At 41.0% G+C, this 27,117-nt stretch overlaps 1 protein-coding gene and 1 long non-coding RNA gene across 12 annotated transcripts in view; one reads left to right on the top strand and one right to left on the bottom strand.

The window, feature by feature from the left end:
* The window catches only part of LOC108021892 (fasciclin-2), a 74,788-nt gene that overhangs the window by 26,474 nt on the left and 21,197 nt on the right, over window positions 1-27,117 (top strand). For 6 of the 11 annotated variants that reach the window (XM_017090702.3, XM_017090696.3, XM_017090701.3 and 3 more), the window contains exons 3-4: window positions 23,343-23,517; window positions 23,678-23,722. In XM_017090702.3, coding sequence (XP_016946191.1) covers window positions 23,343-23,517; window positions 23,678-23,722 — 220 coding nt within the window. The remainder of the gene's footprint in view (window positions 1-23,342; window positions 23,518-23,677; window positions 23,723-27,117) is intronic. The other 5 variants (XM_017090704.3, XM_017090700.3, XM_017090699.3 and 2 more) reach the window with 1 other exon arrangement.
* On the bottom strand, window positions 4,084-5,067 carry LOC127010793 (uncharacterized). Its single transcript, XR_007763590.1, has 3 exons — window positions 4,974-5,067; window positions 4,393-4,607; window positions 4,084-4,248 (listed from the first exon to the last, which is right to left on the bottom strand). It is a non-coding gene; the product is annotated as an uncharacterized LOC127010793 (long non-coding RNA).

Genomic DNA, 27,117 nt, shown 5'->3' with positions numbered 1-27,117 from the left:
TTGGTATAATTAATTGATTTTCAATTTTATATTTCGTAAACACACTTGTGGCTGAACAGAGGAAAACTCACTTGAGTGCAAAATTGTTGCCAGCTGCAGCATTTTCCAGCCACCTACTTAGCCCCCTACTTGTGTACATGCCACAGCCCATATTTACCCACTTTGGCCTTTTTTAAATGGACTGCAAACTGTTTTGCCAGAGCCAGAGAGTGGGAAGGGGGGGATTGAGTGCCATTATTCATACGCGTGCCTGGCAATCCTGTCCGATTATCAATAAATCCCATGCATGCACCCCTGCCACCTGCAATCGCTGCTACCGCAGCTACCTATATTGTTTATGAAATATAAATTTCACTTTGACCACAAATTTCCACCACGTCGAAATAAAATGATTTTTCGCCAAACCACAAAACAATATTTTTCCCATCAAATTTAATTTTCTTCGCGTTTCTTTTTTATGCCTCCTTTGTTTTTCGGTTATCTATATGTTTTTGTTGCCGTTTATTTCTTTTTTTTTTGTTTTTGCTGGCTACAAATCCTAAAAGTAGAAAATCATCAACAGAAATCGGAATAGCTGGGCTGGTGCATAAGGAAAGGGTTGTGGTGCAGCAAAGTGTTGCCGGGGGCGTCGAAAGGGGCTCTTTTGGGGGGGGTGGCGATGGTGTTGCCTGCCACTGACAGTGGCTCTGCCACAGTTGCAATTGCAACGTAAATAGACTTTTTCAATGCACTTGACACATGCTATTAAATGGCAGCCGGTGGCGGTGAGGGAGCCATAAAGGGGGTTTATCGGGGGTCGAGGCGCCCCCAATCCCCCTCCCAAACTCAGACTGAGGCAGACAGATACGAGGGCATATATGGGAATATGTTTTTCCATGCACATTGTTTTTCTTTTATTTTTCTCTGGCCGTTTTCTCTGCTTTTTCAATATATCCAATATTTATATGCTGTTAGATTCAGCCAGAAATAGAGGAGTACGGTACAAAAATACCCTACCCCATTTCGCAGATGCTTTGGTCTTTTCCCAATCACATGCATTTATGTAGGGGGTCCATATAAATATGAGAAATCAAAATACTTTCAGATTATTCTGCAAAAGTACACACCAACTGGAGCCATGAATAATATATTAATTTTAAACAGAACTCACACAGGGTTAAATGGAACCTTTTAAAATCAAAGGGTTAAGTATTACATGCCAGAGGACATTTTTTATTGAAGCAAATAGTCCCATATAACTATCAACAAATAAGATCAATCAGTATGCCAAAACCATTGTAAAAACAATAAATTTGATTATTTGAGGGCCATAAATTGATTTCTCTTTTTAAGCCAACTCAACAATTATAGGGAACAATGCCAAGCCGAAAGGTTCAGAGTTATTGAAAATAAAAAATCCAGAAAATAGGGTAAAATGTTATCCAGTAGCAGACGAGCCATGCAATGGCATTTTCGTTCCAGGGAAATGGAGGGGAAACCTTTTTAGTGACATGAAAAATGTGCAATACAGAAAAATAAAAGGAGCAGGAATCGTGGGCCAGAGATATGGGATGGGTAGAAATAAAAATACAGAAATGTGAAGAGACAGAGTGCGCGGCCAGTCTAAATAATAAAATCAAAATGAAATGAAACGTTGGGGAAAGCTATTGAAAATATTGTCGGCATCATCAGACATCCTCTGCCATTGACTCCTGCTTTCTCTTACCCATCCGCGATCCTTCAATTTTCACCGATTGCCCTTTTTTCTTTCTTTTTCCTGAAATTGAAATAAAAATCATTTGACCGCAAAAAAGTAGCGCATATAATAAAGAAAAAAAAACCGAAATAGCCGACAGGCGCTCAGTTATGTGGGCAGATAAACGTGCATTCAGCATATGCAAACACTGAAACTGAAAGGTTTTTAATAGGATACTGCGATCTTTAAAGTACATTTTTGATTAATTTATAGTTGAAGCCAGGGGTAAAAAAATATTTATTTAATTCTAGAAAGAAGAGGGCATATTTTTTTTTGTCTAGTAATCTAAAATACAAACACTTTAGCTGTTTTTTTGCAGTGCAAACACTCTCATGTACAAATTCATATTCCAGGAACGTGGTTATGAATTGAATACGACAACGCAAACGGCACCCATTAAATAACTACGGAATTTTGAAGTCCTCTCTTACTTTTTTTTTACTTTTTTATTCCATAGTCCTTTCTACAGCCGTGGTCAAAGTGGATTCTGATTTGATTGCAAACCACCAACGAATTACTGGCCGCGATTTTTCATAGCTCGACTGGGTTCACTTTTAATTGCCACTGTCGCTTTGAATTCGCATGCAATTGATAAGCTGGAAAATGGAAGTGCGGAAAAAGGAAAATAATTGAGAAAATCCCCCTTTTTGCTAACAGATTCAAAGCGTTATGCAAACAGGCCAAACGTTCAAAGGTTTCAATTTGGGCCAGTAGGCAAATATTTTGTAAATAAATGGGTCAAAAAATCAATGTTCCTCAAAGTCATGGGTAGATATACCCCCTTGTAAAAAATCGAAAATGGTTCAAAAAATAAATATTTTTATAAATGATGAAGATTGATAGTAAATTAAGCCAGCTTTCCAAAACAGTCGGTCTTTTGGCTGTCCGCCTTGATTTGGCTGAACTACGATTAAAAAACCACAAAAAAGTGAATTTTTTTTGGCTAAAATCTGAAATTGAAAAAATCGTGATTACCCCCTTGTAAAAAATCGAAAAATGGTTCAAAAAATAAATTTTCTTTTAAATGATGCAGATCGTTAGCAAATTAAGCCAGCTTTCAGAAACAGTCAGTCCTTCAGCTGTACGCCTTGATTTGGCTGAACTACGATCGAAAAACTGGAAAAACATGTTTTATTTTTGGCTAAAATCTGAAATTGAAAAAATCGTGATTTACCCCCTTGTAAAAAATCGAAAAATGGTTCAAAAAATAAATTTTCTTTTAAATGATGCCAATCGTTAGCAAATTGAGCCAGCTTTCCGAAACAGTCAGTCCTTCAGCTGTACGCCTTGATTTGGCTGAACTACGATCGAAAAACTGGAAAAACATGTTTTATTTTTGGCTAAAATCTGAAATTGAAAAAATCGTGATTACCCCCTTGTAAAAAATCGAAAAATGGTTCAAAAAATAAATTTTCTTTTAAATGATGCAGATCGTTAGCAAATTGAGCCAGCTTTCCGAAACAGTCAGTCCTTCAGCTGTACGCCTTGATTTGGCTGAACTACGATCGAAAAACTGGAAAAACATGTTTTATTTTTGGCTAAAATCTGAAATTGAAAAAATCGTGATTACCCCCTTGCAAAAATTCGAAAAATGGTTCAAAAAATAAATTTTTTTATAAATGATGAAGATTGATAGTAAATTAAGCCAGCTTTCCAAAACAGGCGGTCTTTTGGCTGTCCGCCTTGATTTGGCTGAACTACGATTGAAAAACCACAAAAAAGTGAATTTTTTTTGGCTAAAATCTGAAATCTAAAAAATCATGATATACCCCCTTGCAAAAATTCGAAAAATGGTTCAAAAAATAATTTTTTTTTATAAATGATGCAGATTAATGGCAAATTAAGCCAGCTTTCCAAAACAGGCGGTCTTTTGGCTGTCCGCCTTGATTTGGCTGAACTACGATTGAAAAACCACAAAAAGTGCGTTTTTTTGGCTAAAATCTGAAATCCAAAAAATCGTGATATACCCCTTGGCAAAAATTTGGTATTAATATTAGAAATTGTTTACTTTTGAAATTTTTTTTGCCCCTACAAAAAATGGGAATTAGTCAGTTTCAGTTTCTGGAAAGAGCTGTGCCAGCCTATAAAGTTGGAAATCGCATTTTTAAATGTTTGACAAGAACGGAACCTTATTTCGGCAAGCCGAAAATGTCACACCCTGGTTCATACTTTTCCTCATCCCCAGTTCTTAAAACATCTATAAGATATAAACTTAATATTAAAATCTACTACTAATACACATCTTAAGCTAAATGTATTATATATACCTTATATATAGTTTAAAATAGAAGGAAGATTTTTGTGAATGCCAACAGATTAGTTTTTTATATTGGCTCGCCAGGGAATATAATCTGTAATATATCTTTGTGTACATATAAGAGTTGCATAATAATAATGGATTAACCAATGCTTTTAATTGTCCGATAAGTACGCACAGATTTTTTTGCATAGGCCTTGGGGCTATTGACAACATGATTAACATGACAGCAACTTGGCAGCGTTTCACAGAGACACTATAAATCACAAAAGAAAAAAAATTGAAAATATATTTAATGATTTTTAACTAAAATGTTTCTGATTTAAGGCTTTTTCTGATTTAAAATACTTCGTTTAGCTTAGGGGGTAACTAAAAATATTTAATTCACTAAGGTACATACCTGAAGAAGTTTTCCATGCTCTGGAGTCTTGAACGACGACTTTCCCCATATATATATATATATATATATATATATCCAGCAAACATAACAAAAGCTCCATATTTATCCATACATATCCAGTGATCTGTCCAAAAACACCAACACACACAATCATTCGCTGGAACTTCCGGTCAACTGTTTTTTCGATTGGCCACAGCATCCATTTTTAGCTAGAACTAGAAGAAGAAGAAGAGATCAATTTGTTGATAGCATTATCAATGACGTGGCCTATTGTAAAATTCAACATAATTTATATACAACATAAATTTATAATTAACATGTGACATGAAACTTTCAACAACTTACTACTTAACATTCAACATAAAACATTCAATTAATTACTTAAGATAAGTTGTATGTTATATGTTGCATGTTATATGTTGCATGTTATATGTTTCATGTTATATGTTGCATGTTATATGTTTCATGTTATATGTTTCATGTTATATATTTAATATTTCATGTTATATGTTTAATGTTACATGTTGCTTATAGATCAATAGATTTTTCACATTGAAAGTCGCTTAAGTTGAGGATCATACCTGGATGCACTGCATCCTGGAGTCCAGGTCCTCCTCCATATTTCCAGTGATCTGTCCAAAGGCACCAACACACACACTATCACTGAAACTTCCGGTCAACTGACTTTGGGAGTGACCATAGCCCAAAGGTCATTATTTATGAGCTAGAACTAGTTGGGAATTATAAGCACCCACAGAAGAAATTAATTTGAAATGAATATTTTCTATGACGTGGCCATTGTAAAATTTAAATATTACTTAATAATTTCATAATTTAAGGTTATTTTTACAACATTTAACATGTCTTAAGTTGTTAGTTGGATGTTTTATGTTGGATGTTTTATGTTGAATGTTTTATGTTATATATAAATTGTTTAGTTTTGCACATTGAAAGTTGCTTAAATTTCCCTTAAGTGGTGACTTCAAATATTCAATTGAACTGAAAAATTATACAATCCTGGACGGCTCTCGATGCACTGCATCCTGGAGTGCTGGTCCACCTCCTTATATATCCAGTGATCTGTCCAAAAGGACCTACACACACACACATATAAATTAGCAAATTAGTTTTTTTTTTTGTTGCACTTTTGAGGGCTTTAAAACAAATTGCATTTATTTTTTTTTAATTTTCTAAAGTTAAAAAAAATACTACATAAAATAAAATATTAGTCGAAGAATTACCTCTTGTCCTAATAAACGAATTGCAATCGCTAGGTTGCACTTATTATTATCGAAAAATAAAGGATTACAATTTATAATCTCTTCCATTTACATAAGGCATTCGACACTCCTGTCGAGACCCCTTTTATAGAGCTTAAAGGATCACGGACTGCAGGACTTTAAGTCAAAGAATTACCTCCTGTCCTGCGAAAAGCGTAATAATCGAATTGCCAATCGGTGGGCAATGCAATAAGGAATTATTATTATCGAAACGTTGACTGGACCGCCCGGGGACTCAATCAGGATGGTGTGACACCTCCTTGGCCCGTCATCGCCGTTGTCCTCGCATCCACACAGTGTTGCACTGTTACACAGTTAAATGCCAACCCATGAATGATGAAAAATGGCCAGTAAAATATGAAAAAAAGTACGGGAAAAGCGAAAAAGTTACTCATAAATGGCCGGTCCGAGAATTCTCCTTGGCTGCCAATGGAAATTGAAGTTTATCGACATCGTTAAAATTATCTTTACTGGCATCAATGACAAGGATACCAGGGCGAGCTCCTGTCGCTTTCCCCGTGCCCCTCTATTTTTTCTTTTATTACTTATGCCGCCGCGTACTGTGCTGCTGTTCACATATAAATTCACATTTTCCACATCATTGGGCCGCTGCGACAACGATGCCGGCAATTTCCCATCCTACTTTGCATGTGTGGGCGGGTTGGGGAAAATCGGGAGGAAACCAAGGGGAAAATGGCACGAAAGGCGGCGCAGCAACAACAGCAGCAGCAGGTCCATGAGAAATCGACGGAGTAAATTGACACACAATTTCGCTGCATAAATCTTAAGCGCAGATAATTCTGCACGTAAAAAAGTCAAAAATGAATTACAGTATGTTGGAAATGTTGGGGGGACTCCCAGCCATACACTCGAAAAAAAATAGGTGACGACAGGCCAGATATTATACTATTCCATACGTTTTTTCAGCAGTCTCTTGACTGAAATAAATTCCCTGTAATTCCTTTAGTTTTTACATTTTTAAAAACATTTTACAGGGGTTATTTTTCCCCAGTGCCGAGCCATTTGGGAAACCAGATTCAGAGCAAAGAGCAGGGACGCCATGCATATGAATTATCGATTGTGCGTGAACGGTCCTCTTTCCGCTTTTGGGGGTCTTAAGTCCGCTGGCCGTGCCCAGAATCCGATTACATACGAAATTAAGCGGCAACGGAAGAGTGCGGTGGGCTGACAATCGATAAATAATTCATTTGGCTCACTCTCACTTATTTTCCTTGCGTACGCGGAAATGGTCATTTGTATGTATATCGGATATCGATATGCATCTGCATGCCCGCCAGCGGTTGCTTGGCAAACAGATGCAAATTCGAATGCATTTTGTTTTCCTTGAGCCCGATTGCTGGCTTTTGTTTGGCCTGCTTTGAATATGTTATCGATAGGTGGAAAGATCTCGGCTTGAATTCTCTCAATTCAATTATCATACATTATCTGTTCTATGATGCAACATCTGGGTTCCATACAGAATTATAATCGACTATTTCGATAACTTATTTTGAAGTACACCGATTATTTCGATAGCTTTAGTCACCGATTGGTGCTTAGAGCTAATTTAATTCACCCCATTTCCGCTAAATGCCATTAAATTCCTCCTCAAATAATCGAATCCTTGTCAGCGTCAGCGCTTTTTGTCCTCAAATGCAGGGCTCCATTTTCTTTGGCCCTTGTGAAGTAACCTAAATTTTCCATTGGTATCTGCACTCCCTTTGGAAAGTATCTGTGCGCGCTACTTCCGTTGGGATGGCAGCACTTGTACACGTCATGTCACATTCCATGGCCATTGTGAGGCAGTGCAGCAACCCTAATCAGAGGACCAGTCCCCCAAAAGCCCCGCTCCCCCAGCCAGTCGGGGAAAACCGTGCTCCAAATTCCGAATGACACTTCAACTCGCTTACACTTGAATACGCATGCCACGTCCAGAGGAGCACATGAATGCCAAATGGAAAGGGAGTTGGGAGCTGGGAGCTGGGAGTTTGGCGGGGCGTGGGCGTGGGCATGGGGCATGGGTCCCGGGATCCTGAAGGGCTGGCCACCAGCATTTATATCGAATGGCTTCATCATCGTGGGGGAGCGCCGAAACGAAAAGCGACAAACGGAAGTTGAGACTTCCGTTTTCCGTACCTCTCACCTGAGTAACGTTGCCCGTAACGCAGCGCTTAAGCGGGGATGCTGTGCCACGCTATGGTATGACACTGCATGGTGTTCCCCCACTCCAGGAATGAGGCTGCAGATCCCGAGAGCTGCCACTGCAGCAGCAAGGCAGCAGCCCATTGCCCGATAATGACAAAAGTGTTAATAGCGCCACACGCTGCATGGGGCACTCACAGCACATCAGAGCACATCCTTATCGAAAGGGGCGGAAAAAAGCTGGGGAAGAACCGGAATGAATGCAGTGCGAAATTATGCAGGCACTGTTGATGAAATACAAGCAGGGAGCTGAAAGAAAAGATTGAAAAGAAGCGAGTGTGTCGGGTTGGGCGAAAGGAAAAAAACACAGGAGAAGCGATGCACGAGCGGGATAAGCAGTGTCGGTACACTGGAAAAAAGGTTATCAAATCATAGGAAAAAAGTTTCATATTGTCAAAATCTTAAATATACTGTTCCATTTCCGTATCTTTCTAGATCATTTAAAGATCTTGTCTGCCTAATACCTCTTCTTCTACCAACAGGGTTGCTACTCGTATTTTATCGATAGTGTGCGCTGCTTTTTATCGATGCGATAGTTTGCACAATCGATTATACAAATTATCATGGGAGTTACGCAGTCTTATTAAACTGTTTCCTGGTTTTTCTCGCTGTGCACAGAACAGGATGCTGGAGAACTCACACGTGGTTCTGGGTCCTCCTGTCGAAGGGGAGGATGTCAAGACTGGGGACTTCCTCGGGTCTCTCCCACTTTGTTTCCTCAATTGACGCCGGCACGTCGAAGTCAGAGTGGGAATTCGGCGGGGAGGCCAGGAGCAGCAGTATCTGCCGGTTGACGGTGGCAAATCCTTTTCACTCAATGCCCGGATTGGCAGGAGGAGCTATCCGGGAGTTATCTATGCATCTAGAAACGGGGGCGTGTGGAGAATAAGGAATCCAGAGGCGTCTTAAGTAGCACTTTGGTTGCTGCGCTTATGCCATTAAGCCATGCAGCGTCTGCATTCAGATGGAAGCTTTTGTATGAGACATTTTCCTGCTTTTCCCCCGCTGGCTTTCCGCCCCTCGCCCAGGCCTGCATGTGTGTGGCCCAATTAATGAACTCCCAGAGAGTGCGAGATCTTCCAGCTGCGATAAGAGGTGCGGCATAATGTGCTGCTTATGGCTTCGATGGCTCAAAGGCCGGCTATCTGCGCCATTCAATCGGCCAATTGAAAGGCAACTCCTCGCTCGAAAGTCGGGGCAACTGGTAACTGGAGTACTGGCCAGCTGGCGAGCTGGCAAGCTGGGAGCCCAGGCAAGTGAAGTGCCTCCATCATCCGGGGCATCAATCCGTTGGCCAGGCCAGTTCACCTGCTGCTGCCCTGCGATAAAGACAATCAATAGATTGGCCCGAATTGAGCGGGCCCATTGTGCTCGTGAATGGCAGCAAATAATTAATTAAGCCCAGACCCTAAGCCGATTAGGAAAATTAACCATAGATTTGAGTCCACTCTGGCCGGCTGTGAATCTGTTTGAGGCACGTTCCAATGAGTTTAATTAAATACTTAGAGCAGGCGATTGTCTTTTGATGGCGTGCTGATTAAAATATTAAATTTTGTGGGCTATGGCTTTAAATTTGCTGAGATATTTTCCCCATAATCCATTTTCCTGTACCATGACAAACTCAACAGCTTGGCTCAATTATGACTGCCTTCCATCAAGTTGAAGACCCAATTGTTCATTCCGCACTTGACTATATGTTCCGACAGGCCAAAATGTGTCATAAAACTGTCTTGTCCTGGTTTTATTTGATAGTTTATATAGCCCCCCCCACGGCCCCCCTTTGCGCCTGCCATGTGTGTCCGCCCATAGGCGTGGGCCAAAGCTAAAGAGGGGGCGGCAACAAGTGTCTGTTGTCTGTTTAGCATTTCATTGCACTGGGGAGGTAAAACTTCGCAGCGTCGCACGCAAATGTATGTGGTAAATTTATTACAATTAAAGTTTTTCTTCCTTTTGTTTTTTCATTTCCCTTTTTCTGGGAGGGGGGGTGGAAAAGTGTCAGAGCCGCCGCATTTAAATGAGGCATGACCGAAGGGCCCTCCTCCCTTTCCATGCTTCGGTGCAAAGGCATCAGGCGGAATTAGCTGCCAGGCCAGATCGGAGTTGGGGCTGTTCTGCAGATGGAACTGCCGTGGAGACCCGAAGCCCGGAGCCAGGAGCCAGACCCAGACCCCGAGTCCGTATCCGAGTCCCGGCCAGACGCAGCACATTTTGCCAAGTGATTTATGAGCCTCGGAGAGGGGCAACGTTTAAAAACATGGAGATATATATGAATATGCACGGGGAAATGAAATTTGCGGGATTACTTATCCAAAATTAGTTGAAATATGCCAAACTAAAAAAAATGTACCACTAGATAAAAAAAATACGATGGTAGTTACATTTCCGAGACCAAGACTTACCTTCGACTAAGTAACTTTATAATTATATTTAAAATACTATTTAAATGATTTTTTTTATTTACTTCACATAACATTGTTATATTGAAATATATATAATTATACTTTTTTATATTGAAATAGATTTTTCTTGTTTTATGCATATTAAGCATTAATATTAAGCGAATGAACTTTATAATTATATTTTAAATATTATTGTATACTTGTGGTTTAAATTCTAGTGTAACTTAGTACTTTTTCCGCTGCCTGCACACTCGCCACCTTTTGTTCTCAGTGTAGTAATGGCCCTCGGACAGCAGCCAGTGCCCCAAACTTTGACACATGTCTGTTCGGGGGCTGCTGTCGGGCGAAAAGGGAGCGAGAGCGCGCCGGCGAATGAGATATTTGCAATAAAAGTATAAACAGCATGCAAATATTTTGCGTAGCCCCCGCCCTCGGGCCGCCCCTGGAAAATGCGGCGGCCGTCGTTCCCACACAACCCGCAAAGCGGCAGCAACATCAGACGCAGCAGCGGCAACAGCGGCAACAGCGGCAACTGCAACTGCCACAGCAGCAACATCCACAGCAGCAGCGACGAGTACATAAATTTTTGCTATAAATTTCCTTCGGTTGTCAGTGGCATTTTCAAGTGCTTCTTCTCGAGAGTTCGGGGTCGAATGTCGTGGTCTTGGCTGGGGTCTTGGTCGGGATCGGGGTCGGGGTCTCCATGTCGGAGCCCCAGTTTCAGCCTCAGCTCCAGACTCTCGCAGATCTCGGAGACGTCGCCCGCTCATTTCATTTCAATGGCAGCCGCAAAAGGCATTTCATTTGGTTACTCCCCTAGACGCTTGCTGTGGCCTTTTAGCCGAATTTAATTAAATATTTAATGCGCCCACACGGCCCACAGAGAAAGCAGCTGAGAACCGCAAAAGTTTTGTGGCCACCCAGCCACCAGTCGGGGTCACCAACCAGCCTACGCTAGTTGGCAGACAAGTGTTTTGTGCAAAGAAAAAATATTCTAAAAATATTTAGTCTAAGTTAAGAGATCCAAGCACAACAAACATGCTCTTTAAGTACCCAAAGAAATTTACCATGATTGTGTGAAACGATCCCAGGCAATAACACTTACTCAGTCAATCGATCCCCAGCAATTGCCAACAATCTAATATTTCTTCACAATTTACTTTCCCTGCAGTATTCATCGAGCCCTCCCCCTCCACTCAATCGATTTCAATTTGCGATTCAATTAAACAAACTATTTCCCCACAAATGGCATTCAATCGTTCTAATGCCCATTTCGCCTGGACATGTAAATTTGTCAACCGAAACTATCAAATGCAATTACCGACTTGAACTAATTTTCCGTTTGCCGGAGCCCTCGATTTCAATGTTCAATGTTCATTAACTTTTCAATTTCCGCACACTGAGTAGGCGCAAGAAAACCGCACGAAATAGTTAATTATAATGGACAATGCAAGGAGCCCTGCCAGTGTGCAGTCTCCATGGATGCAGCATATTGTTCGCATTTTACATGATTTGTGGCCTGCATTTGCATGCATTTAAATGGAATCACAAATATATATGTACTAACCTACGCCACCGAATTAAATGAATTCCAAATGAACGGATGGAGCAGGGGCAATTGTTTGTTTCCATATCGCAAACCATCTATACTCCTGCCTTCCATTGTTCAATCGACGATAAAAAGGGGTGAACGGGCCCGGGGGGCTTCCAAAGTTTTTGTTTATGTGTTTACATTTTTACGAGTTCGAAAAGTGAAGATTGCTGCGACTAGATGGTATCGAAAAATTACAAATAAATTATACTGAAACGCTCTTTACTGTGAGATTTTTCTGACATTTTTAAAATAACTTTAAATGGGGTTAATAAATTTTGATCTTTAAATATATATTATATTACTTATACCATTATATGCACTATGAGAATTTTAAATAGGGTTAAAAATGTCGGATCTTAAGATCTAAGATATATTACATACTAAATACTTGAAAGAAATATATTATTATTCTATTCTATTTATTTTGATCATTAATTAAAATATTTACCTTCAAATTCTGATCTTATACCTATGATATACCCCATTACCTAATCGTTTTGAATACTTTATATTAAATTATACTATATTTATATTATCATTTTCCCTCCCCTTTTAATAAACCCAGATCTTAACATCTATGATATAACCCATAAAAAACACCTAAATTAAGGTTATATTTTTTATATTATCTTATCTTATCTTTATTACGAGAATAAATTAAAATATTTAAAATAACTTTGAATAGTTTCCGTAAAGCCAGATATACCCCGCCACCCACTGGATCACAGGGTATGCCTAAATAGAACAGAAATATTTACTCGTTTCGGCTCGGATTCCATTCAACATCTAGCATTGAACGTTGAGCATTCAACTATTGCAGTCTGCACTGGCATTATTTGTTTTAATTGAAGTCAATTAGTTTGTGTGATGGTGTTAATTTAGCTCTCTGGGAAAGGGGGCAGGGCGCTGCTGTTCATAGAACATAAACGCAGTACATATATACCGAGCAATTGGCAATAGACTCGGCAAGAACCCGCTTTATTACACTTCGTATCTGTATCTTTTGTTGCTTCTTGTTCTGTTGCTGCACTGAAACACTTAACCCCATTCAGCATCCCCAATTTCCAGCCGGCTGCAACTTTGTCAACGCAAATGAAAAGACATTAATGCTGATGCTCACAATGTCCCCCCGCCCATTGTTTTGGCCATTTGGCCGTTGATGGCCGTCGATTTCGTCGCTTTTTATTGACCATCCAGCGAGTTGATAAGCAAATGAAATGGCTGCCACGGGAATAGCTCGGTTGAATCAATCAAACGAATCGCTTCCATTAATCTGAATTTGAATCCAGCGGACAGAGGCGACACCACTTATTTGCCGCTTTGTGTAGGAATCAATTTATGGGCCGATTAAAATGTACATTTATGGTTTATTCGATTGCGAAATGTAAATACAATTTATGTCATTTGGGGAAATTCAATAAAATGCTAATCGAAATGGTAGAAAAAGCCTACATTCAAATAATACCTATTGTGTCGCTTAATAATAAACTTTATATGCACACTAGCCCTCCACTTTGAGTCAATTTGAGCCACCGATTGAATGCAAATTGACACACAGGAGCGAGAATCGAAATCGGGAGGGCACGGCTCATCTGTCATATTTAGCCGACTTATGGCCTCTATATAAACGCATAGGTATATCCGCATCCACCACCCAAATCCACCCATCCATCATAGTGCCTCAATTGAGCGTATACCAACTATTGACCGCCCCCTCTTTTTTCGAGGCCTAAAATCCCAAATGCAAACGTTGCAGCCAAGAATTAAAACCGGCCAAACAAAATCCGAAGCCAAAAAAAATGGAAAAGTGAAATAGAAGCGAGAGGCGAGGCAAATCAAAGACCAAATTGATGACTGCAAAAAATATGAGCCGCAGATAGGAATCCGGCCCAGCTGCTCCTGCAGACGGATTTTTGATCGATGGCCCCGACGGGCTGCATAATTTGCAGCTAGAGAGACGAGAGCCACTCCCCCGGGGCGAAGTCGGGGGAAAAGGCGGCGGAAAACGCTCGCCAGCTGTCCGGAAAAGGGGGCGGGGCCAGTGGATAGGGCAGGTAGTCCAGAAATCGGCTAGCACAAATCGATCATCAGGTCGAGGAAGTGCCGGGGACGGGGGATGGGGGGCGAGCGGATTTGATTGATAACCTGATTGATGGCTCGCTTCATCTCTCGGACGCTGCAGGCGGCCAGTGCAAAGTGTTGACTGCCTTTGGGCTAAGCCTACAGAGTGCACTGGGAAAAATAGAAGACAGGGATCTCTAACGCGGAAAAAATTTACAAAAAATATTATTATTTTCATGATTCATAATTTGCATATTAAATAAATATGAATAAGATGTTCAAAAAATGTAAAATGTATTTTTATAAACAAATTTAAAGGATTTTTATATAAAAAAAAATCTGCGTAGGACCATACTACAAATCGAATAGCAATATTAGTAAACTGCAGCATAAGTATAATTTTATATTTCCTAGATTAATAATAAGATTTTTTTAAACATATTTTTTATGGGAAAAAAATAATTTTTTTTTATGAAAATATGGACACTTATTCAATTTCTCTCAGTGCACTTTGACGAGAGTCAATTGAGCATAAAGTTGCTCGGCTAATTGGAATTGTCCACGTCCACGTCCACGTCCGCGCCCCAATGTCCGGGAAATATATAGTAAGGCATGGGCCGGCTTAAGATGCCGGGAAGGATGGCAAACTAAGCAAAGGCTAGGGACCCAGATTAATGAAGGGGCAGAGATGAGAGTTTCTGGGTTAACATGGACCAAAAAAAAAGTACGACTCGGGGAAATCACTATATAAAACGCGTCTCCGAGGCGGCCAAACTGAGTAGCCGCTGATGGGCGGTAGGTATACCATATATATGTCGGCGATGAGCCCATTTTGATGGGCACGATGATATGCAGCGTTGATGATGACGATAATAATGCCGATGATGCTGCAGCAGCTGCAGTGGGCAATGTTTAATGAGCGGACAAGCGGAGAAGAGGACCGGCGAATGAATCAATCGACCGCGGGACGAGCCACCCATGTACCATATACAGCTCCCCCTGGCAGTGCCCCCTCTGGAGCCCCAATAACAATTAGAGGAGAGCGTTGAATTATAGCATTTGGTTGGCTTCGCTGCCGCCGTATCTGCGATGATTAATTAAATGGCATTTTAATGAGTTCACTAGCGAGCCAAAGCCCCGCGAACCTCCGCAACCCTTTCGCATTTCCATTCCCGTCCATCCAATCGCCCCATAGATCCTACGAATTGTCATTGAATGCATCAATAATGGAGAAGAAGCAAATGCTGTGTGCCGTGGCCGTGGAATGTGAAATATATACGTGTGCATGGTATGTGTGTGCTTTTGGTTAATTTATGCAATTGAACTTTTGTTCGGCGCCACAGAGGAAAAGCAATAGCGCAAGAATCAATGGGAAAGCGGTTGAAAATATAGAGGGAAAATAATAAAGAGAGCGAGTGGAAAACCGAGAAGAACACTTGGTCAAGGGCCATCGATAACGATTGCCTGACTCTTTTTATATTGGTCTTTAATTGTTCACTTTAAGTGCACTGATTTTGCAAATAAAAGAGGTGAAGAGAAGAGAGTACCATTAGAGGAAGTGCTTACGATTAATCCTTAAAAACTTAACTCCTTAAAACTTATCGATAAGCAAAACAAAATAATCGATAAAAAGTTCCAGTTCTTTTCGGCACGAGAGTAAGCCCGCCAATTAGTTTCAATGTGGACTAGCTCAGCCTGTCGGGGATTACTTCTTGATCCCTGAAGTGCCTTTAAGTCCCGCTCCAAATTCCTGTCAACACGAAACCGGTTAACCACTTGCTTTTACCGTTTCGAACTTATCGAAAGTCAGCCCTGCTCCTCGCAGCTCCCCCCTGAATTGCCACCTCTAATCCGGAAGATTCTGGGGGGAAAACTCTTAGGCTTACTTATGTCAGGGAATGCCGACTCATCTCTCGTTACTTGCTCCTCCTGGCTTTCCTACTAACTACCCTCCCATTTGCCCCTAACCAAGCTGACTTTTCGGGTTTGTTTAAAGTTTCTAGCGCCGCAAATGAAAAGAGAAAAAAAAGAACAGCCCGACCAGAAAGGGGCCAACCAAGAAAAGAAAAATAAATACGAGGCAACAAAACTTTTGCCCTAAAAAAAGGAAAAAAAAATATTTAAAAACGAAGAAATGTTGAAGAAAGCAAGGAGCAACAAAAAATTGAGAGTGAACGCTGTAACTTTTGGCTTGCAGGCGGTGCTGGAGTTGAAACTTGCTAGCCAGGAAAATTCGTAGGCCTTGAGGGGGTGGTGAAAACACTTTGCGAAACATTTTATGCCAGTGGTGCGGCGATAGGGGGCGAGATGATGGTGGCACAAGGACAGGAGCAGGGACAACATGCTCCCAAAAAACTAACTGCTTACTTAACAAGACATATTCAAGCACTTAAAACCAAAATAAAACGCCAGAGGAGCGAAGGAGCGTAGAAAAAGCGAAATAAAAGGGCGATATAGCGCATTTTTTACAATAAGATGGGAAAAGAACGGCGAATTGTTGTTTGAGAGTTCTATTTTATACGACAGTTCTGAATTTTTATGCGAGTAGCATGGTCACACTGCGATTTTCGTTACATAAACATTAGCCTGGTCACCCTGGGCTATGCATCAAAGACAAATTAACCCCTAAAAAATAAATCCAGGTGATCTTTTAGCCTTTTATCGCCCACGCTTTCACAAACTTATATTTTATTTTTATCGCCCAATCCTTGTGGACTTTCCGCACTGCACAACTTATGGATGAGGTGACTTGTTGAAAAGCAGCAGTGAAAGCGCACTCTTCTCGGTTCTTCAGAGGTCACACACATTGCGCGTGGTTCCGTCCGTCTCTTTTTCTTCTGAGATTTTATTTTTTTATTCCCCATCCCGGTCGGAACTTTATCAGCCAAGTTTACTTAATACGCAAAGTAAGTTAAAAGCAAGCGGCGATGACGGAGACGGCCAAAAGTTTTACGCGCATAATAAGCTCAACTTCTATATGCAATTTTTGATGTTTTTTCCTGCACTTTTTACTCTTTGCAACTTTCGGTTTCGAGCGCTTAATATCCAAGCACTTCCCCGCAATGCATTTTGTTGTTGACGTTTTTCTGTTTTCGCACGAAACTTCTTTTTAATATGAAACGTTTGTCCACCGCAGAGAATTCCCAGCCTCCACCGCTCATATTTTGCTTTCCCCGTCCCTTTCGCCTGATACCTAATTCATTCTTCGCAGTGATTGAAAAACTTTACACGGGCAGCCTGCCACCGAAAGTCACGACTTTGATCTGCTACTTATGATGGATTGCTTGGGGGACCTGGGGCCATGGGGAAGACTTTTACGGCGATTTGTGCCAGTCTCGTACTCGAATTATCGCATTTTGGGTATTCAATGAGCGTTTTTAGGCATGCCAAATATAGTTTAGTTAAAGGTATTTACTTTCCAGTGAATACAGGACAACATATAATAGGATATCTTCTTTAAACTTATATGCAATTGGTGCTTTAAATATATATCTAACAAGTGCCAGTGAATTAAGGCTCATTTTGTTTAATATTGTAATTCTTAAAAATAAATAGCACACATTTTACAATTATAGATGAGTGATTTCACTGAGCGTTATTACAGGCACTTTAGGCCAATATTCCCCTATTAAGTTACTGGAAATATTTAACTGACAGTTTTTCTAGTTTACAACGCAATTAATTACCCCACTTGAGGCACTTGCTTTCTCGCAGTCTGTTGCCAGGAGAAACTCCCTTCCTGGCCAGCCATAAATCCGTTTAATTACTGATTACTCCCAAAATCAGTTGGATCTTCAGCACTCCGCGAACGTGCCTGCGTTGGATGTCACCACCATTTTTCCTCTATTTTTTCTCGGGGCGATATTATCCCTTTGTTCTCCCCCTGAATTTTCGGAGGAGCGTGTGCATCCAAGTGCCAAGCACTCACTTAGCAGTTTGCCACTCCAGTTGCTCAACAATTGCAATGGATGTTGCAGTTGCACTCGCCTTGTTCAATGCTCATCAACTTTTCATTTGTCCCTTTATAGTTTCGCCAGGGAGATAAAAACTTTAACTACTTTGTCGCCACTTGGCTGCTGCCATTATTCGCCATTTGCCATTTCATTTCTCATAATGACCTCATTTGTTTAAACATTGGCTGGCAATTGTGGGTGGGTTACTTTTTTTCTTTTTTTCTTTTTGGGTGGGGGCGAGACTTTGCTTGTTAGTGGGTTTCTGGGTCGCTGACTTTTTCAAGTGCACACCGAATGGGCGCCAGCGTTTTGTGCCAATTTAGAGAACAATAAATTGTTTATCCAGCCAAAGGCAATGCGAAAATTAAATGATTAAGAAGATCATGATCGGTTACAGACAGCCCAGGCCCGGCTGAAGGTCAGCTGGGTGAGTCACTGAAGATGTCTGGCTTTTACATGGAGAGGTTGATTCAACAACATTTTGGAGCATTTGGAGATTGCAAAAAAATCAAATAAAAATGGCTGGGGGAAATCGCCCCAAAAGTTTGTTGGTTAATAGATGTATGCACAGATTTTGGGCATTCATTCGGGCTTAAGTTGTGCAGCTTATATGGAATATGGCAGAGTCTGAAGCGTGCAAATGGCAGCAATTACCGCGCAGACACAGACGGCGACAATCGTCGACATTCCGCCCCCACTTGCAGCACTTTCCCATTGCAAAGCCCCACTCGAGTTCGCCTTGAAGTGTGCACGAAAAAAGATTTTCAAGTCAAATCACAAAAACCCAAAGGAAGGCACCAGAACAAAGATGGGTTCCACTTGGGGATCTACACGAAAATACTACTGAAAATACTGTATTTGAAATATTTAGAAAATGTCCTTATAAAGATATCATTTGGTACCATAATAACTATATAATAATTATAACTTATAATTCGCAATATTAATCCCATAGAAAATACTATATATCTTTAGATCAAGAACTTCGCCAAGCCTTATAGACCCTCAAAAACCCATCCCCACTGGGTATCAAAAACGAAGCCCGACTGTCAATGCCGCCGTCTCGCGCCCTCTATCTTCTCTTGTGGCCTATTTAGAAATTCAAAAGGCATACAGCTGCCGAAAAAATACAAACGCATCCTGGGCTCGTTTTTCCTCTTTTTTTTAGTGGGTAGTTTAAGGGGTAGCATCATCGACGACCACTTGAGGCGGCTGCTCCAGTTTCCTGTCGCCAGCGCGCACAAAAGTATGCAACATGTCTGGGGGTGGGAGCAGGAAAAATGGATGAAAAAACCCAGCAAGGAGCGCAAACATAACGTGGAAATATTATAACGAGTGCAAATAAAACACAGGGATGTCGAGGATGTCTGCAATCGTTTGCTGGCACGCATGCATGCCTAAAGGAAATGCCATCAAATATGCCAAACATGTTTGTGGCCAACAGGAAGGGGATGAGCGTGGGTGTTTGGCGGTGACAGGTCGGAGGTCCTGGGTTCGAGGCTCGCGGCTTCCTGGCGCCCTTTAATGTTTATTGTGCAAATAAATTCGGCCTTGAATGGCCAGAAGCAGCGGCAGATGTACAGTTCTCACATGCTAATCGCAAGAAGATGGTTTTGAGTTACAACAAATAAGCAAGGATATCAAATGTCCATTAAAATAATTTTTTTTAAAGTTATTTTTAAAAAAATTTTAGAATATAAAAAGCTCATAAATTGTTTCAAAGCTTTTTACTATTCTATATTTTAATTAGCAAACTCGTTCATATTTCTTAGTAAATTTTTTTTTATTTGAGGTTATGTGACATGAGTTGAGTATGAGCCCACCTTTAACCCACAGACCTAATTACCAAAAAGGTCTCTATTTTTTTAGCCACCACTATGCCATTAGCAGACACCCCTGCTCCTCGCCAATTTCCTTTGATCTTGCATTTTTTTCGAGTGGCCTGTGTAAATTTAGGCTGCTCTCGATAACCAATAGATGCTATTTTTGGACTCGGGTTCAGGTCGGCGCCACTTGAGCACGCCTCTGCTTAGAAGGTGAAGAGGTGGGCGTGGCCTGCGATGGGGGGCGGGGGGCGTGGCACGTAGGGCGTGGCACAAGCCAAGGCTGGACAATATTTGCTTGCCAGCGAGACGGTGGGATGCCCACTATTTTGCAGCCATAATTCAGAAAACTAACTTTTGCCGGGAGAAAGGGGGATTACATAAATCAAAATTTTCTGCCGGCCGAAAAAGCGCCAGAAACTTTTAAGCAAACAAATATTAATTTTAACTTTTGCGCGGCCAAAGCAATAAAAAAATAGCAACAGAAAGAAAAAGGCATTCGAGAGTTAAAGCCTTAATAAATATATGTGCAACTCTCGCGTCTGAGTGTGTGTGTGTGTGTGTGTTTGTTAATTTGCCCATTTTAATGTGCAATTTTTAATTGTTTTTCAACAATATTTTCTGGCCAGGCACAATGAATTAATTGCTCGAGAAGTGGGCGCAATGTCCAGTGGCTGCCACGCCCACATGGCGCCCTATCTCCTTCCGGCCCTCGGCTTTTCCCCGAGAGCCTCGCGATAATTCTTAACCGTTTGTTTATTTATGCGGCGCCGGAAAAGCAACACATTCGCTGGGGGAAAAGCGGCGGCGAAAATGCGGGGAAAATCGGGGGCTCAAAGAGGTAGAAAGATAATGTGCGTCCGTGTGTGTGGGCCGGCGCCTTTATTTATGCAGCATGCATTTAAAATAAAATAAATATAAATTAAGCTTGGCCCGAGTCCCAAAGGAAATGCCCTTTACGAGCGCCCACAAAAAGATGGTAAATTGATGCGGGAACTTTAAATGCTGCCATTAATAGGTATATTAAACTAGTGGCCATAGTCAAAAATGATTTACAAATTAAGGGCAAAAAAAGGATAAAAGCATAAATGTATGTTTGAATTATCAATGCGCTTTCGCTATCATTAAGCCAAAATGAGCCCACATTTTTCATGTTAGGCAAAAAACATCAATAAGCCAGCAAATCCATTAAATGCCACCCACATACTCCATTTCTTATTACAAAATAAAAAGGCATAACCACCAATAAATTTACACAAAAAAAGGGAATTTAAATAGGTAATCATTTAGAGTGTGACCCAGTGGGCAAAAAACATTCGGTAAAATACATAAACATAATATAATTAAATCTGAAAGTAATCATTTAGAAAAAATTAATAGTTTATATAGCTTATGAATATCTATAAAATGTTTTCTGTGAATGAGTGGCCTTTCTCCTAATGATATTTCTTCTTTTTCATCAAAAGCATGAGAAAAAAGAGCATTTGCTAGTTTTGTTCCATCTTGGTGGGCGTTTCGCCACCCACCCACAGCCTTTCATTATTATGCAGTTTTTTTTTGTGGCACTTTCCTTTGTTTTTGTTGCCTGGATAGTTGGTGGCGCCATTTTGTTGCCTTGCATTAATTGCGATGCAAAAAGGCAACGTCGCATAAATTTCTCATATTTAATTTCGCCTGAGCTGCAGATGGAACCGGAGACACGGGCGTTGTGGCAAACAGAAAAAAAAGGGGGGGCCTTGGGTGCGGCGTAGAGCTGCCAGGGGGCAGTTTAATGCACTCTGTTGCATGCCACTGCACCACCGCCACCCCCTGCACCCCCTTGGCACCCACGCCCCTGCGAGGATTCGTTTACATTAAATTATTTATGCACTCGACTGTGTGCAGCACTTGCGGCTTGACAAAAAAATGTGGCGGCTTGGGGCTGATCACAGCTGCTCCTGTCCGTGAAAACAAGACCCCCCCTCCCCCCCCCCCCTCTCTTTTTTTATATTTTGCCCCACTTTAATCTTGACCACACACATAAAATTCCGCAACGAATGTGCCGACATTGACCATTAGGCAGCGAGCACCGCTTGAACTTGGTCAAAAGGCTAAGCAGCAGGCAGCCAGCAAGCCAGCCTGCCAAGTCAACTGGGACTGGCCAATAAAATGTCAAAGAAAACGGCCAGAAAGGCTTTTAATTGTAATGAGAATGAGAGCCAACTTCTTGGATAGTCTGTCTAGTCCTTGCGCCCGAGCACTCCCAGCTCCTCTATCCCAAAGATACATATACATCCCGGCCCAGTCCTCGAGCTGGTAACAAAGGGTTTCATGAGCGTTTAATTGTCGGTAATTAGCTAGATGAACAATGGCCAACTTTTAGTCGCCATGGAGCAAGTTCCAAAGGGAGGCGGCTGAAAGAAGAGCAGCTGGGCCAGAAAGTGGCTTACTACTTATATAAGTGGAGGTTATGGAGTGCTTTTATAGGGTACAATAGATATACTCCACTGGTGGGTGGGAAGTAATAAGCTAAAACCCACATTTGTTGACATTTATCCGTATATTCCCGATTTTATGGCCCAGAAGTCACCTTTTAAAGCAAGAAAATAAATATTTTTAATTGCGATAAACTCCAATCGTTAAAATGTTAACAGCTTGACGCATAAAAGTAGCCAAGAGCACCATTATTTAAATCAACTTTAATGGTAATATTAAATGAAGTTTTATGGTAAAAAAAGAGACAGCAACTCCTGATAAATTTCAATAAATGTCAGCGTACATTTTTAATTGGGCTTCCGTTTGTGACAAGCTTTTCAGCATACTCCACTATTCTGCCTTACATTGAGCAAGTTAGTTTTCACATGGAGTTTCAACATTTTAAATGGCATTTACTGACACACATTCGAGTGGCACATAAATCCTGTCGAAATTTGAATTTCCAAAATGCACTGCTTTCCAGCGGAAAATCGGCACAAATGTGTGCATTAAATTCTTAATAAAAACGAACGCAAAGCTAAGTGCGCTCAACTAATTTCCATTACATTTCTGCAAAATTTCGATTGAATTTCACTTCGAATTGCGCTGGAATAATATCATTTAATTGAGACACACACACACTTCCCTCGATTTTTGTGCATAATGAGCGGAGGCGAAAATTACAAAGGTCCCCAGGTCCCCCCTCGAAGCCCCACCAGCGCCGCCCCTTTGTGAGCGTCCACAGCAAAGGCAATTAAAATTAATTTAAAATTTACTCGCCTGTGCAAATGAGTCACTCGGAAAAAGAGCAGATAAAATGAAAACAAAGACCAATGGCCAGGGCTCTCAATCAAGAGAAAAGCGCAATATCAGTTGGGGTTTTGCTGTGTGTTCCCCATTAAAGCAATCAAAATAATCATCCGGATATTATTGGGGGGTGTAACCGAAGCTTCCCAATTTAGATTTTCAAATAGTACTAGGTACTAAGTCCTCAAAAAAAATTAAATGGAGTTTAACTTTGTTAATACTTATATTATATAAGCTTAAACTTATGTTATTTCTAAAACTGGTAGTGCTACAAAAATATAAAGTGAAGTATTTTCATAGACCTTACCAGTTTTCGTGTGTTTTTCTCGCCGTGTACAACCCGCTAATTGCCTACCGTATTTACTTTACCCTTTCAGAACTGTGTCAGGCGCAGTCTCCTCCGATCCTGGAGATTTACCCCAAACAGGAGGTCCAGCGCAAGCCAGTGGGCAAGCCCCTCATCCTCACCTGCCGACCCACAGTGCCTGAGGCCAGCCTGGTCGCCGATCTGCAGTGGAAGGATAACCGGAACAACACCATTCTGCCCAAGCCGTAAGTTTTCACCCAAGAAAGCCCCCTATTGTCCAGCCTAACCTCCGATTATTGGTGATATTTCTAATGTTAAAAAAAAACACACACACAAAATCACATACACTTACCAATGAATATACACCACAACACTCACACTTCCGTCGTATATATCGTATTGTAGGAATTACGATCCACTGTATGATTCCAAGGGCAATAGAAAGAAAGAGTAAGTGACGCGCTCAGCTATATACCAAAAACAACAAAAATCCAGTAAACCAGTAACAGCAACTGCAAGCGTAAACAGTAACCAGTAATTTAACTGCAACTGCAACAGTAATCAGTAAATGCAACTGCAACAAGCATCAGTAAATAGAGAACCGCGACTGTGACTGGGACAGTGACCTCAAGTTAACCGGCAGTTTAACTTTCACTTTTAAAAGTTAACCGTTGACTTCTGACTTTGCCATCGAAAGTTTTTTTAAAAACTTAAGCAGAAAAATACCATCATTTGGTAAAGCCCAGAAAACTGAAACTCCGATTAAGACAGTAACTTTAAGTTAACCGGTACTTTAACTTTCACTTAGAAAAAGTTAATCGCTGGCTACAGACTCTGTCATCACAAGTTCATTGGAAACTTAAACAGAGGAGATACAAAAATGTTGTCAAGACCTTTGACAGCTTCTTATGAAACTCACTTTAACCGGAAGTTAAAATTGTCCTTAACCGGCATATAAAAAATACTGTAACAGAACGATTCAAGCAGCTGCTAAATATAACAGCCACTTGCTGTACTTTCTGGCAACTCGACTGTGACAAAAGAGTAAAGTTCTAGACTCGTAGCTTTTCCTCTGCCCCGCCCCTTTTCCTAGCCCCTATTATTGTGGTTGTTTTTGGCATGATTAATTGTTTGATTTGTTTTGTTCTTGTTTGTTGTTAACTCATCTCGCTGCATTTTGCCCAGGCCCAATTTCGCAAGGGGCCTAACCTAAGAGTAGCATTTGGCATTTGACATTTTCCATTCGACAACTGACACAAAAGCACTCACACACACTCCCATTTTCCTCATGCAACATTCCTATTAGTTGTCGTACTAACCATCCTTCATCTCGAGTCTCCATTCTGATTTATTTGAGTGCTAAGAGCCGGAGTGAACGATTAAAGATCGAATAGATTTCGATGTTTGTTATCGATACATTACAAAATCATGCCTGTTAAGCATAACAGCCTCTGTTATCACATTTTTAATCTATTTAGATTTTAGGTTTTTTATAAAATTAAACCCTTTACTATTTCCCACATTTAAACTGTCACTTTTCACAATCATTCACAACGAAAGACAGCTCAAGGCTTACGCATAACACTATTAATCTCCTTGTTTTGCCAGAAAAATGCAAAATCGAATGAAAACGTTTTTCATTAGCAGGTAAAAGAAAGGCTAAAAAGTTGTGCGTACACAAAATAGAATTAAACAAAAGTTTTGCTCGGCGAAATCAAGTGGAATCTCTCTGCCTTGGCAACCAAAAAAGGACGAAATTGCAATAAAGGAAAATGCTGCAGAAAAACGTGCAAGGGAATGTGAGAGGCAAATGCGAATGGAAATTCTTAGGTCAAATATTCAGATCGAAATCTCAACTCCCCGGTGTGTGCGTGTGTTTGTGTACGTACTTGCGTGTGAAAAGCGAAATCGTGTTAATTAATTTGCCTGCAGACTGAATGGAGTGGGGAAATTCAGTGAAATTCAGTGAAATCCAGGGAAAATACAAGAAAAAGGGCTTTCGTGTGAACCCCTGGAGAGTGTTTCACACCTGACCCCCGTTTAACCCGTGGAAGGGTTCGTGGGGCTTTCGCCGGATGGGGGACATTTTCCGGCCGGCCATTGCGTTCTAATTAACCCCATTTCCTCGTCAAACTTGGACGAGTGGAAATTTGTGTTTTGGCTTGCTTTCAATTTTGCTTAGATTTCTTCTTTTTGACCCAGTCTTGGTTTTTATCGTTCTTGGAAAAATCTTACAGTTCCTTTTTTAAAGCTAAATAATAAAAAAATATGCCGAATGTACGCTTTTTTTCAAGCTCTAAAACAAAGTATATTTTCAAACGTTTATTTGTTATTTATATTTTTATGGAACTTTGTTTTTAGGACATTTCATTCATCAGTTCGCCTCTGGCCGAGTGTGCTTTAATTATGACTGCGGCAACCCTGGCTGGACGGCTGGCTTTTCAATTCCGTTCACGCAAAAGTGAATGCAATTTTTCATTTCAAACGGTTCTGTGGCAACTCTGGGTTAGTGGACAACCCGCTTTTGTCCGGCTTTTCTGCCCCGCTTTCCCTACCCGCCAGTTTTCCCCCGCATTTCCTTTAGTTTACTGGCCTCCTGCCTACTGCTGATTGTTTTGTGTTGGTTTGGTTTGGTTCGGTTTCGCTGCTCCTCTTCTCTGCACTGGGCCCAGGCTGCTGTTGTTCCTGGCCGGTTGGGTGTTTTTATTTTTTGTTAGGGGGCAGGCCACACCCACTTATACGCCCGCCGCCCATCGTCCGCCCACAATACGCATGCAATGCATTGCATACTTGCAGGCGCGAAATGTAATTAAGCTGCCAAAAACCAACCGACAAGCCGGCCCATTTTTTGCCCCGCCCCCCTTGGAAAATGTAGGAAAATGGTAGGATCCATGGTTCCGTTTATACTCGGGGCCAAGTTAATTAAAACGATTAAGTTCGGCATAGTTTTGCGGCCGGGCATTGCTCGCATTTTTGGGTACGGCTTTTGGCGGGGGTTTGGCTTTCCAATTTTCCCCAGTTTTTTTTCTCTTTTTTTCTGGTTTGTTGGTTTTTGCCCAGTAGGTTCGCCAGAGGTCAGTATCTTTTCTGTGCCCCCGGGCATTTCGAAAGGGGGTTAAGGGATTGCAGACATAATTCCAGGGGGCTGTGTAGGTGGTATTATGATAGCCCCCGAAAACTTTGGCAGCCGGCTTATATGCTCATTAAAATGGTGAAAACTTTAAGCCTCTGGTTAAGTTTGGCATTAGTGTGTTGCACTTTAAAGTCTGCCATCTAAAAGGTATTTAAAATTGACTTGTAGTCTATTAAAAAAGTCGTAGTAATGCCTGAAAACATCAATGGCAAAACTGCATCGAAACTTTCCATTGTTAATGTTATGGAAGAGAAATGGAGCGCATAGCAAGAGATCCATATGGCAGTATGGCACATTGTCCTGCTGTAAAATATCTAGACACAGCGAAATGACTCTGTGGGACCTGTCCCGGCAGTCCTAAGATATACCCGATGGAAAACACCCGCCCTTTGGCCCGCTTTTCCGCGACATTCATTGCGCATTCAATAACAGCGAAAATGGCAATAACAACAGCGAACGGACATCTTTATTCGCAGCCAAAAAGGGGGCCAACAGAAATGCAATAAAAAAGTAGGAATTGCTATATGGCCCCGGGTTCCCAAGGCGCCAAGTTTTTCAAGTTTCCCAAGAGTGAGGCAGAGCGAGAGACAATCAACAAAATAAAAAACGAAAGGCAGTGGAAGACTGAACAGAAATTTGATTTTTACGTATGCGTAACGGTTTGCTCATCCCTATTCTATCCCATTTTCCTTTCAGTTTTTCTTATTTTTTT

The sequence above is a fragment of the Drosophila biarmipes genome, chromosome X, assembly GCF_025231255.1.
Source record: "Drosophila biarmipes strain raj3 chromosome X, RU_DBia_V1.1, whole genome shotgun sequence".
Lineage (NCBI taxonomy): Eukaryota > Metazoa > Arthropoda > Insecta > Diptera > Drosophilidae > Drosophila > Drosophila biarmipes.
The sequence above is the reverse complement of the archived record's forward strand: the minus strand, read 5'-3'. Positions and strand labels throughout refer to the sequence as shown.